The sequence below is a fragment of the Cavia porcellus genome, unplaced genomic scaffold (assembly GCF_034190915.1).
Source record: "Cavia porcellus strain 051 isolate PalLab524CR breed Dunkin Hartley unplaced genomic scaffold, mCavPor4.1 scaffold_23, whole genome shotgun sequence".
In the NCBI taxonomy this organism is placed as follows: Eukaryota; Metazoa; Chordata; class Mammalia; order Rodentia; family Caviidae; genus Cavia; species Cavia porcellus.
Genome location: NW_026947506.1, coordinates 34,691,270 through 34,705,588, shown reverse-complemented (window position 1 = coordinate 34,705,588; position 14,319 = coordinate 34,691,270). Strand labels below are relative to the sequence as shown.

The window sequence follows — 14,319 nt, the reverse complement described above, 5'->3', positions numbered from 1 at the left end:
CCTATAAATAGCAGGTTGCCCCCACACACACAATTTAAAACCAAGGGTCTTGGTCAGACCCCAAAATGCACAGTGTACCCTGGGGAAGTGAAAGGGGAGGGAGAGTCTTAAAAAAGATGGAAGATGAATAGTGTATCAGAATTTAAAACCCACATTACTCACACCACTCTGCTTAGATAGGTTTTATTCTTTTTTATAGATTTTATTCTCTCCCAATTTGTCTACTTGCATTAGATTTGAGGGCACAGATAGCTGTCCCAAAAACATCAGGATATAACACAGTAATGTTTAATTTCCTATTATCTTAATCTGGAGCCCTGTATGACTTATACTGTTTTATCATGACTGATCTTAGTTAAATCTGTTGTTTGATTGCTGTTTGATATTGACAGATTTTATTCAAAAGTGATATGATTGATAGTATCAAGTCTGAGAGTATAGGCAACTGCACTGAAGATGACAAGACTCTACGATACACATTCTGGTGTGATAACTGCCTATTTTTGAAGTTTTATACTATATACAAAGTTATGTTTTTATTAATACTGTTATGTAAGATATATTCGATTATACTATGTCTGATGATATAGCCAGTCTATTGAAGATAACAAGAGACAACACAGGAACTATGGTAGAACTCCTTATACACAATGGTCTTACATGTCTTTTTCGTTTCATGTATTTATAGGAATATATTTTGTTTTGTCTTGCTTTGTTTTGTTTCTCCCTCTAATATAGAAAGGATAGAAATAAATGTTAAGACTCATGCATGTGTAGAATCTATAAACAGTTTATGAGAACTGATCTTATGACACATGATGAAATGAATAGATATTTTGAAGAAAAAGAGACACTAAAGTACCCAGTGCTGATCCTGGAGTGTCATATTGTGAAACCCAGTAATAGTATTATTCTTTGTTCAGAGTGACATTAGTCTGCTTGGGTTTGTTCAGTCTCAACATAATTGAAGATATGGATAACTGTATGTATGTTTATGTGTATAGGATTGATAACCATATTTCTAAGTTTTTGTTGGATAGTTGAACAGAACTGTTTGCATTCTCACTGTTTGAATCCCCACTTTATATGCTCCATTTTAATATCTTTAATAACTATTTGTAAGAGGACAATCTGTAATCATTAACTAGTGATTTCTTAATTTTTTTTGAAAGTACGTATTATTTCTACCTGTTTTCTGTTTTGTTTAGTCTTTCTTTAAATAAATTTTTAAAAAAACAAAGATAGTAATTGTTGGATTTTGAGCAATGCAATTGACTTTTAGTGTGTAGAATGCAAGTCTTACTGGCATGACTCCACAGTTCTGTGGAGAACAGTAAATGTCACGTCTACACATTGAGGAGCAATGCCTGGGAAGCAGTCATGCGAGCTGACATAACCATCCTTTCCTAATGACAAGCCTTCATTTTTCCTCCTAGGACATTGATACCACTGATGAACATCCATCCTAGGTCAGAGGTTCTCTGACTCTGCTGGGCCTTCACCCCTTGAATCTCCCTGTTTGTGGGTGTCTCCTGAGGGTGCAGACTTTGTCACCAACTCCTTCAGGTGAGTGAGGCACTTGGCTTAGCACCCTGTTTTCTCACAGCCTAGTCTGTGAAATCTGCATTATTCTGAGAGTGTAATCTTAGACACAGGATGATAAGGGGTTTGTGTTCCAGAGATGGGACAAGAATGAGCACCGGGAGGAAGACATTCATGTAACACCAGGTCTCACACAGGAGGTTGCCCAAGCCAGTGGAACCAAGTGGACGCATCTGGTTTGGGTCACCTGGCAGAAGATCAGAATGTGGTGGAAACCGAATCCGCCTTTATGGAGTTTTGGAGGAAAAGCAAGCCAGACCAGAGTAGGCAGCTAAAAATGGCAGATTGGCAGATAATTTTATTGGGCTTTGGTTGTTGGAACATCTCTAGATGTTTGTATTTGGGCCTGGATGGTTTAGGCAGGGGAAATATTAGGGAAATATCTAGATAAATAAGTGGTTGAGATCAGACCCCAGGTTGGTTGGTTTTTATAGGAAACTCATGTGTTTAGAGAGGCCCTTTGCTATCCAGAAAAAGTAACTACATGAAGGAGAGGAAAATTTTAGGCAAACACACCACCTAAAATGTCTAAACTACATAAAATACAGAGCATATAAAACACTGCTGACACATCCAGGCTTGTCGATGCCTCACCTTGATTCCTTCCTGGACTTTCACATGGACTTGTCCCTCTGGTCACGTGTCCAGACTCCCTTTCCCTCGGAGACGCCGTCATTGGATTAGGACCCATCCTAAAGACTTTCTTCTAACTTTATCTCTAAGGATCTGACCCAGTTGATGTGATCCTGAGTGTTAGGACACAGCTCTCCCTCCCATTACACAGTTCCGACCATGATACCCTCCTCCCCTCACTCTGGTTTTGCCTCCTCTCTCTGCACCTATGATTAACATTATTTTCATTGTTTTTTATAATTGGATCCTGATAGTATGTGCTCAGGTTCTCCTTTTCATAGATAGATGTATAACATGCAAATAAAGATAATTTTGTCTCCTTTCAGGCAGAAATAGCTTGGTTTGATGGTGATGTGTCGGTGGCAGACTTCCAGTATTGTATTTTTTCATTGTTTAAGAGAGCATGAATTCTTGTTTGTTCAGGAATAGATTTCCATTATTTATATTAGGAAGTGATATTTTTCCTTGTAAGTTCTCATTTTGGACTTTAATCTAAAAAATCAAAACTAGTTTTTGTCTTCATGTAGTCAAGACAGTTCCCTGAGAAATTATATGTGAACTGAAAATTTAATTATATTAATAATAGTTCCTAGTGTTAAAGAGACATACAAATAAGTACTTATTCAATGTGAGTAAATATAGAATTGGAAATTGAAGTGCCTGATCAAAAACTCAAGTATACTTTTAGAAGGCATGAATACATTGTCAAAGATTTTGAAATGAAATTAATTGATATTTTTAGGTTAGCATGATTCTAAATGTCCCAAGAAAATTATTAAAAAGAGATAGAGGGCTGAGGATGCAGTTTTGTGGAGAGTGCTTGGCTGGCATGGGTGAGACCGTGTGTTTAATTCCAAGTACTGCCTGCCCCCAAATACTAATGTTTTTATATTCGGATGATTTATTTGAAAATAATTTAAAATGGCTAGAAAGCATTCCAAAATCTAATTGCAGGGTGAGTAGATTCCTTTGTTTTTTTTGACTTTTGTAGAGTGAACAATGACTGTATTTGGCAGAGCTGACTCTTCAGACCCATCAGCCCGTCAGAATCAGCCCGGCCGTTCCGAGGCAGTCTCCACTGGAGATGTGGACACAGACTCTGCCGGCTGGAGTGCTGTGTCTTCACTAAGTGATGTTTCCAGTCACACACTTTCTTTAGGACCAGTGCCCGGGGCTGCTTATTCAGATTCGGCTGTCTCTGATAGATCAGAGCCATCACCACCAAAGGATCAAGGTACTATTAAAAAACTCACTGCCAGAAACTCCTGTATAAATGCTGTCAGTAGGTTGGTAGTTTCAGAGAAGTGCTTATTTTGTAGGAGATATTTCCACACATGTGGCCAGAATTATATGATGCAAATTATTTTCCTTTAATGAGTAAGCATTCATTATTAATATATGTAGTATAACAGGCTATTTTTTTTAGTTCCTCAAATATGAATAGTCTCTTTTATTTCTAATTTTTAGAAGGATAAACTATCTTGGAGAAAATGGAGAGGAGAAATTCTTATATTTTCAGCTAACCAGTAGTTATTATGTTCCCTAAGTAGATACTGCATCTGTCTTTGGAAAAGAGTAGAAAATGTAAACACAGTTACATTTGTTAAAATTTATCCAGATGAGTGAAACCTCGACACTTTCAATTGGTACTTGTAAGGCTTATGTTTAAACCCTTGAAGATTTGAAAGGCAAAGAAAGATAATACTAGAATTAGTTCTAATGGGAATTTGGTTCAGCTTAGAATAGTTCCATCCTGGTATTGTTTTGAGTCCTCTTGGTAACTTTGATACTGTGGTGTGGGAGTGGGTGGTGTGGTTTGTCGAAGGTGTTCTGAGTGTATGTGAGGGGAAGCTTATGTCACAGATCAAAACAACTTATGTTACACATAAAGGTTTGAGGTCCTTTGGCTTCTCCATCAAGACTTTCCCACAGGCACAAATACAAAGCAAAACAAGAAAGACTTTCCCACAGACCACCTTTCCGCAGGGCTCCAGCTCCTGTCACATTGCTGGGCTTCCCTTTCGCTCCTCACTCTGCCCTTGTCTTACTCTCCACAGACTCATTTTTCCTTTCCTGGTTGTTCTCTGTTCCCTCTCAAGCCAAAGCCTACTGAAATAATCAGTAATATCTCTTCAGTGGGGAAGCACCTGTAGGCCATCTTTGCCTCTGTTAGCACCAAGACACTTGCCATCCTTTGGAAAATCAGTTTTGCTGCTGGTGATTGAAAGTTCCTAGTACAGTAAGCTGTCTCTTCACCAGTATCAACCACCAGGACTGAAACCGAGACACGAGGGGAGGCCCAGCCTATGCGATGGGAAGGATGGAGGCGCCCTGAATACACGCATCCAAAGCAAACGTTCAAGGAGCTGGCTCACCTTGTCTATTCCATTGGTTGGGTTAAGTAGCTATAAAGAAGTAATTGTAATGCACTCTCACGAAGTCGTCAGCCAGCGCTGACATTTACTTACTTACGGCCAACTCACCCACTGTAGGATTCTTCTTAAAAGAAAATGTAGTAAAAAATGTAGTCAATATTCAGATATCTCTGGTTGTCACACTTTTTCTGGTACTACAGTACCAGGGATTGAACCCAGGAAGTGCTGAGCTATTTTTTTTATTTTCAGACAGGATCTTGCTAAATTGGTAGCAGTCCTCCTGCCTCAGCCTCTTGAGTAGCTGGGGTTTCAGGCGTGCACTGTCATGGGTGGCTGTGTAGCTTGTTTTCAGTCATTGAAAGTGATATCCACTGGAGTCTGCACTTTGCATTCGTGGATCTGTCTATGAAATTTCTCATAATTTGTAAGCTTTCCCACCTTTTGTGTTTGAAATTTGTTGAAGAAACTAAATCTTAGCTTTTCCTGTTCTAGGTCCTGTCTTGTTAAATGTCCCTTTCTAACCCATGTTTCTGGCAGCGATAATGAGATTTAGAATGTCGATCAAGTATCATTTATTTGGCTTTAGCAGCATGCCAAGTTCTGTTTTTAAGTCTTTGTTGTGTATTTTTCTATCCCCAGGTGACGGCATTGCACTGCCACAGAAAATTCTTTTTCCCTCAGAGAAGATTTGTCTTAAGTGGCAGCAAACTCACGGAGTTGGTGCTGGGCTTCAGAACCTGGGCAACACCTGCTTTGCCAATGCAGCGCTGCAGTGTCTGACATACACAGCACCTCTCGCCAATTACATGTTGTCGCATGAACACTCCGAGACATGTAAGTGTTGTGCACAGTGGTGTTTGTGGACTGTGGTATGCTAACCTACTCACTTTTTCCCCCTCTAAAATGAAAGGAATTAAGTTGAGTTGTGTGATCATTAAGAAGTTGGCTTATTCTTGTTCTTTTCTGTGGCCCCGGGAGGGTGATCAGTTGCTTCAAGATGAAACTGAACATCTTCCCAGCCACTGGCTGCCAGAAACTCACTGAGGTGGGTGATGAAGCTAAACTTGGTACAGTCCGTGAGAAGCGTATGGCCACAGAAGTTGCTGCTGACTCTGGGTGAAGAACAGGGGGTCATGTGGTCCAAATCAGTGGTAAGAATGACAAGCAAGGTTTCTCCATGAAGCAGGGCTTCTCGATTCATGGTCAAGTCCACTTGCTACTGAGCAAGGGGCATTCCTGTTACAGACCAGGGAGAACCAGAGAGAGAAAGCGTAAATCTGTCTCAGGTGGCACTGTGGATGCCAATCTGAGGGTTCTCAATTTGTTTATTGTAAAAAATGAGAGAAAGATATTCCTGGATTGACTGATACTACTGTGCCTCAGTGCCAGGGGCCCAAAAGAGCAAGCAGACTCCATAAACATTTCCATCTTTCTGAAGATGATGATGTCCGCCACTAGGCTGTCAGAAAGCCCTTAAACAAAGAAGATAAACCCAAGACGAAAGCCCCCAAGACTCAGCATCTTGTTACTCCATGTGTCATCCAATGTGAATGCTGCCCGTATGGCTCTGAAGGAGCCGCGTACTAAGAAAAACAAAGAGGTTGCAGAATATTCTAAGCTTCTGGCCAAGAGAATGAAGGAAGCTAAAGAAAAACGCCAGGAACAAATTGCCAACAGATGCAGGCTTTTCTCTGAGAGCTTCTACTCTGAGTCCAATCAAAAATGAAATGCTTATGTATCAAAAAAATTTGTAAAGGTACTTCATTCTTTTAGACCCCAGGATTTGTATTTAGCTTCATAAAAAGTGTATGGCATCTAATTTGACCTCAGGGTGGGTATTTAAAAGGAAATCTATTTGTATATCATTTAGCATTTCTAACCCCCGCCTAGTTTTCTACATTGTTAAAATGTTTTTGTTCCCATTTTTGTTGTGCTGGGGGTCGAACCCAGGATCTCACGTGTGTCAGGCAAATGTTCTACCACTGAGCTACACCCCCAGTTCTTACACGTGTTAAAAATGTGACCTGATGTCTGACATTAACGGTTGGGACAGACAGGATTAAGAGATCCTGCCCTCTGGCCTTCATTGGAAGGCTTCAGTCCTTTCCCAGCTTCTGAGCAGAGGAGAAGAGCTCTCACCCGGCCCCCAACCTCGTGGGGTCCTGCAGGGCTTTCCTTTCAGCATTGGAGGCTCCACGTGCAACCTGGGGCAGAAATCAGTTAAAACTTACACAGATGCCTTTACATAGAAGCCAGCTCAGTGTGACTACTGAAGCAGGATGTACAATATCTGTTTTTGAGGTTTTTGACTCCTGCATACCCTGATTATCTGTCATCCTTTATAAATGAAGTCTCCCTGCTCTCCGCTCTGAGTTAATGCTCAGGTTTGTGTGTGTGCTCTGGTGTGATTTGTCAGTGATCTGAATAAAACATACAAAAACCTCCTCAGTTTCTTCTTGCATAATTCTTTACTAAAAGGAGAATTTAAGTGGGTTGTTTCACAACTGTTTTCCATCCACGAGTAAATTAATAAAGTATTTGGTAAGTACAGAAAAATTTAAGCTAAGAAAAATCACATAGAGTCTCCTCAGCTAAAGATACTTGCTATGCCAGGGGATTATATTAAATTATAGAATAAATACTGCATTTGCCCTCAATTTCTAAGTTCAAGATTCATTCCCCACAGACAGCTTTTGTATGACTTTTGTGGGGCTGGGGATTTAGCTCAGCGGCATAAGCACCTGCCTTGCAAGCAGGCAGTCGTGAGTTTGATCCCTGGTACCAATAAAAAGGAAAAAGACAAAAAAAAAAAAAGAAAGAAAGTAGGGTGTGGTTGAAAACCCAGTACTGGTACCAGGAGGGCAAGAGGAAGTTGTTTCATTAGATTCACACATTGTTCCTTCTCCTCCTCCTCCTCCTCCTCCTCCTCCTCCTGGCTGGTTTGTTTTTAGTTGTAATATTTTATTTTTAATTTTGCTGTCTGTGAAGTTCTTGCTGAAATATAGACACATTTGATTTCTGTATCATGTTGATTTCTTGTACACTGTAACCTTCCTGAAGTCATTTATTAGCTCCAGTTTTTGTTTTTGTTTTTTGGGGGTAGATTCCTTGAAATTTTCTACATGCACGGTCATATCATGTCATGTGCTATTCAGGGCAGTTTTACTTATACTTTCCCGGTCTGCCTACTTTATTTATTTCCTTGTTTTATTTTCTTTTTTCACTGGCTGGAAATTCCAGCACTGTTGAATAAAAGTGGCGAGAAGAGACACCCTTCTTTTCTGATGTTAGGAGGAAACATTCAATTTGTTGTCCATTCCTATTTTTCTCATTCTAGTTTTTTTAATCCTGAATGTATATTGATTTTTGTCAAGTGATTTCTGCATCAAATTGATGTGATCATATGTTTTCTGGTTGTGTTGTGTTTTGTTTTTGGTTTTTTTGAGACAGGGTTTTACCATGCTGTCCAGGCTGGTCTTAAACTCGCTCATGGCCCACGCTGGTCTCAAACTTTCCGCTGTCTTCCTGCCTCAGCTTCCCAAATTCTGGAGTTACAGACATGCACCACCATGCTCAGCTTGATATTTTTTTAGCCTGTTAATACAGGGAATTCCGCTGATAGATTTTTTTGTATTATCTCTGCATACCTGGAATAAACTTTGGTCATAGTGTATAATTCTCCATATAAATTGACCAGTTTTGTTTGTTAATAAGTTAGTAAAGGTTTTACATCTCTACTCAAGAGATATTTTCTGTTTTTGTACTGTCTTTGCCTAGTTTTGGTGTCAGGGTAAAATTAGCTACATAATTTTGTAGCTAGTTGGGACACATTAGCCACTTTTTTTTCTTGTTTAGAAAAGATTTTGTACAACTGTTGTTCTTTTTACAATGTATAGAATTCTGAAGTATGACTATCTAGTCTTGGAGTTTTCCTTCTTTTTTTTTATTTTATATTTTTTACCAGTACTGGGAATCGAACTCACGACCACAAGCTTGCAAGGCAGGCGCTTATACTGCTGAGCTAAATCCCCAGCCCAGAGTTTCTCTTCTTTGGGAGTTTTAAAATCATACATTGGGCCTGCATGGCAAGTGTGACTTTATGAGTTTGATCCCCAGTACAAAAAAAAATCACAAATTGAATTCTCTTAATAAGTATAGGATTACTGAAAATATTTATTTTATATTGGATGACTGGTGGTTGGCTTTTTTTTTTTTTTTTTTTTTTTTACTTTTTCAGACAAGGTCTCATTGTGAGTTCAGGCTGGCCTTAAACTCATTTTGTAACCCAGGCTGTTCTCGAATTCACAATGATCCGCCTGCCTCAGCCTCCTGAGTTCTGGGGGTACAGGCATGTGCCACCACACCAAGCTGATAGTTTGCTTTTTTGAGAAATTGGTCCATTCCTTTTAAATTTATGTGTGTAATTTATTTGTAGTATTTATTATTCTTTCAGTGTTTTCGGGACCTGTATTAGTAATATCCTCAGTTTCATTCCTGATATTGGTAATTGTTATAAATTTCCCTTTCAGCACTCTTGTGTGTGCCCAAATTTTATTTTTATTCAATTCAGTGTATTATAAAATTTTCCTTGAGTGGTCATGTGTGGTGGCTCAAGCCTATAATATCAGCACTCAGGAGGCTGAGGCAGGAGGATCACTGCCAGCCTGAACTGCATAATGAAACCCTGTCTTTTTTCTTTGATACTTATTCTTTGATCCTTGTATCATTTAGACATCTTCAATGTCCAGTTATTTAGAGGTTTTCTTATCTTCCTCTCACTGATACTTATTTTTTATTGCATTGTGATTGGAGGAGACTTAAATTTTTTTGAGGACTCTGAAACAAATGTGTATTTTGCTCTTGAGTGGATGGAATGTTCTATAAATGTTGATTTGACTTGGTAGCTGAGAATATTGTTGGATTTTTCAATATATTTTGAATTGTTCAGTGAGTCATTGAGTTTCCATCTCTAAATGTAGATGTTTCTTGGTCACTTCTCAGTTTTGAGTTTGATTCATGTATTTTTCAGCTTTATTGTTTGGTACAAACACATTCAAGATTGCTATGTTATTTTTCTCTTCTTCCCTTCCTTTTTCCTTCCTTCCCTTTCTTTTTTATGGTGGTGCTGAGTGTTGAACCAGGACCTTCACAGGCTGGGCAAGCATTTGCCACTGAGCTGTACCAGCCCTTTTCAGATTCTGAAGCAGTCTTACTAAGTTGTCCTGGCAGGGCTCAAATCTGTGATCCTTCTGCCTCAGCCTCCCAATTAGTTGGAATTAGAGGCATGTGCCCTCACATCTTGCAAGGTATCTGTTTTTTTAATGGATTGGCCCTTAAATTTGTAATGCATTAGTTGCACCAAATATGTAATGTCCCTCTCTCTGTCCATTTTTTCCATGTGTATCATTTATTCATTCATTCATTTGGTATTGGAGATTAAACCCAGAGCCTTCCATCTGCAGTCTAACTATCTGACATTAACATAGATCTTTTTGTTTTTGAGTAACAGGCACATACTGTATCTTTTTCATACTTTTATATTCAGACTGCCAATAGTATTACATTTGAATTTGGTTTGTTATTAGGAGCATATTATTGGATCATGTTTTTAATCCACTTTGTCACTCTGTGTCATTCATTTATTTGTTACTGAGAATTGAATCCAGGGCCTTTGCACTAAGCTATATCCCTAGTATGTTTTCCATTTTTCATTTTGAAACAGCATCTTGCTAAGTTGTCCAGGCTGGGTACAAATTCATGAATCTTCTGGATCGGCTCCTAGAGTGTAGCAATTACAGGTATGTACACCACACACCACTATGTTTTTTAATTGGTGTATATAGAACATTAGAAGAGGATTATTGATGTACCAAGACTTAGTGTGCCACTTTGTGTTTTGCTTTTTTGTTTGTTCTCTTTGTTTTTATTGTTTTTTTTTTAATTTTACACACCCTGTGGGTTACTTGAATATTTTTTAGAATTCCATTTTCGTTTGTTTGGTGTTTTTGAGGGAATGCCTTGGTGGTGTTCTAGGTATTGCATTATACATACATAATTTATCAGTCTACTGGCAGTGACATTTTACCAGTTTGAAGGAAGTTTAGAAGGGTTATCTTTTTTGTTCATTTATTTTCTCTTAAATTATAATTGTTTTAAATACTTTTCCTACTTACATGTAGAACCAAGTAAGAATGTTACAATTTTTTTGAAGAATTTTTGGTTCTTGGTGTGGTAAAAGATTTTTCACTTGAAACTTGGGCATTTTTGCATATTATGGGACCTTGGGTCTTACCTAAACTCTTTTTTAGCCAGCTTTTCTGGCACTGCTCAGGCAGAGGAAGTGAGCTCAGGCTGAGGTAGAAGTCCAGGTTCTCTACCCGGCCTCTGTTGACTCAGAGTGGGGTTTGGGGCCCTTGCTGCTGTGGGTGAGAGTGGAAGTTGCATCTCTGCAGGGTCCCCACTGACGCTGCAGTGGGAGTAGCTTTGTTACCACACGGCAAGTCCTGACTGTGACCCTGAGGGATGGGGTTAGAAGGGACACCTCTGTGTTACTGGGTGAGGGTGGACGTGCTGGCTCCACATACCTTCACCTGCATGGAGCTGGGGGGACGTACAGACACTGTGAGGAAAGTTCCAGCTCCTAATCCATCTCCCATAGATCTGCTGGGTGCCTTAGAGCCTGGCAGGTGAAGTCCAGGCTCTCCTCTTGGCGACTGCAGGTGTGGGTAGAGCTGGAGTCATAGTTGTCCTGTAGAGTGTGGCTGTTCTTTTACATAGTGGTCAGTCAGGAACAGCTTCAGGTGGAGGCACAGGAGAGGCTTTAAAAGTACAGTTTAGTGTATTTATAGGTCCTGAAGACAGGAGGCATCATGGACTACATAGGGACATGTGGGAAAGACACAGAGTGGTCAAGAAGTAGAAGGCAGGAATGAGAGGACAGCATTAGGGCAGAGCATTTCTTGAGGTTTCACAGGCAAAGCAGGGCAGGGTTAGTCATGGGCGCGCTCATTTGAGTAGTTCTAGTGGGCTCTAGCCCACAGGCGAGGTCGTGATTGCCTGGGACCTGGAATGGGCTCATTCATGCACAGTGATACTGCCTGCTAGGTGTACACGCCAGACAGAGGGGGTACAGTTTTGGACTGTTAAGTTTGCAAAGCAAAGGTACACACCTGGCTGAGCCATTCCCAAGCATTGCGGTGGGTGGGGGCCTTCCCAGCCAGAAAGGTTTTCAAAGGTTGTAGTTAAAGGCTTTTAAAGGTATCGCAACATTTTGGGCAGGGGACTGCATACATACATACAAAAGATGGTGTAGAACAAGTTTTTCTAAAGTTGTCTGTCACACTAGGCTGCCCCTGCCTCAGCCTCTGGTTGGGTAGGACAGGCAGGCTTTCTGTGGGGTCTTTGCTCTGAGCATTGTTGCTGTTTCTAGGTTGCAGTCTTCTTTAGCTCCAAGTTTGGAATATTTGAGGCACAAAGAAAACTAGAGAAACTGCCACCATGCTGGAGCCCTGAAGTCCCTAATGTGTGTCTTTTTCTCTCTACCTTTCAGTCTTTCTTAGGGACTTTAGGGAGCCATAAACCATTGTAATATTCAGGATTTCGTTTAGCCTTCAAGAGCCGATTTTCTTTTTTCTTTTATTTTATGGAAAAAAGTAAAACAACACTTGATACCAAAATAATACGAGAATAACAATACATTAAGTGTTATCTTTAAAATAGTTACTCAGAGTATAAGATACAAGCATAAAAAATTCTCCAATTGATATTAGCACAAAAATTCCTTTTAATGAACTAACAGACACTAGTAGTATAATTAACTTGCATTTCCCCTCTTTTCCCTCCCTCCCTTTTGCTTTTCCCCCATCCTAGTTCTTTTTTCCATTTGAAACTTTTTGTTGTGGCCGTTGGTACCAGGGATTGAATTCACAACTTTGCATTTGCCAGGCAGACCCTGTGCCACGAAGCTGTATCTCCAGCCTGTCCTTCTCCCTTTTGAAATTTTTATTCCTATGTCACAATATCTATTGTACATGTTAGACTTTATTTACCCTTTAAATGTCTCAGGGAGACAATGTGATGCTTACACATGTGAGACTGATTTATTTCACTTGTGATTACGGTCTCTCGTTGCTTCCATTTTCCTACAAAAGTCTCAAGTTTGTTCTTTATGGGCGAGCTGAATATGCAGTTTCAAGGAATTTGTTGTTGTTGCATATGGCAGAAGAAATAGGGAAAACCAGTTCTGTTTCATTTTCCCAGGTATGAAAATCTCATCTTTATGAAAGATGTTAGCATCTTATTTTTCTTTAACTAAGATGTTTAACAAGATTAAGATGTTAGTGTATGCTCTGCTGGCCTGCACTCTCTGACAAGAAGTCTGCTGTCAGTTTTCACTGCCTTTGGAACGCTTCTTATCCAGAGTTGCTTTTAAGATTTCGTTGCTTGACTTAAGCAGTGCTACTTGAGTTTATTGAGGTTCTTAAATATGTATATGTACGATTCCCATGAAATCGGGACAACTTTTGGTCACTTAAAAACAACTATATACTTCACAGAATAAAATTAATATTTTCGTGTTTAAATTCTTTGAACTTAAACAAAGGTATAGCATCCATGTAAACCACCACCTCACCTCAGCCAAAATGCAAAATCATTCCATCACCCTAAGAATCTTCCTTGTGCAGTTCTTTCGTAAGTAAGTATTTCTCGACGTGTTTGTTCCATCCCTTTACTTTCAGACTGCAATTGAATGCATACCAAGGACAACTTGGAATTGTCCCACAGCTCACTGATACACATCTCTCTTGTTACTGTTACTTTAAGGTTTCTTTTTTCTCTTGATGTATTATTACAGCTATGTTCTATCCATAACGAATGTCCTCAAATTCACTAATGTTTTCTTCTGTGGTCTCTAATCTGTTATTAATCCTGTAGTGTATTTTTGGTCTAACAGATTCTACTTAAATATTTTTGAGGTTTATTTTGGGATGTAGTAAACTAGAAATAGTTTGATCCTTTCAAGGATTTTAAAGCTTTATTAAGTTCTGAAGCTTTTGTCTAGGCAGAACCTCTTGATATCTGGGGCCAGGTAATTCTTTGCTATAAGGAGATATCTTGTTCTTTGTAGGATATTAAGAAGTATATTGTGCCTCTAGCCACTAGTTTCCAATAACACCACTTGGCATGAACTAGGAATCATTTATTACATCTTTAAAAGACTGTTTTTTAAAAATGTAAATAGAGGCCATGATATGTGGCCAGGAAAGCCAGAATATTTACATAGAAATTTCTAATATCTTTCACATTTGAAACTAATGGTAGTACAAGAAAACAATTTTTTTGAGATACCATCTCAATATTCAGTTTAGGCTGGCCCTGAACTCACTTTGTAGCTCAGGCTGGCCATGAACTTGCAGTGATCCTCCTGCTTCAGCCTCCCAAGTGTTGGGATTACAGGTATGAGCCACCATGCCCAGCTAATAAAAATTTCTTATTTTTCCAGTATCGAATCACAAATACCACAGCCTCTGAAACTAGGAAATGTATGAGTTGAGTCTGACTGTGTGATCTTGAGATTTTCAACTCTCTGAGCCTTTTTTCCTCTCTTGTGAACTAGAGGCAATATATACTTATCATTTAGGATTGTTTTTAAAGAATTAAGTGAAAATAAAAGTAGATGAGTCCATGCGTACACCTAGCAGCTGCTACT

The 14,319-nt window shown here is 39.3% G+C and overlaps 1 protein-coding gene and 1 pseudogene across 1 annotated transcript in view; both read left to right on the top strand.

The window, feature by feature from the left end:
• Positions 1-3,234: 3,234 nt before the first annotated feature.
• LOC100723179 (ubiquitin carboxyl-terminal hydrolase 42-like) overlaps positions 3,235-14,319 on the top strand; it is a 32,934-nt gene continuing 21,849 nt past the window's right edge. Inside the window, 2 exon segments of the mRNA XM_013152563.2 lie at positions 3,235-3,469; positions 5,250-5,444. Coding sequence (XP_013008017.2) covers positions 3,235-3,469; positions 5,250-5,444 — 430 coding nt within the window.
• Positions 5,608-6,336, top strand: LOC111756931 (small ribosomal subunit protein eS6-like; annotated as a pseudogene).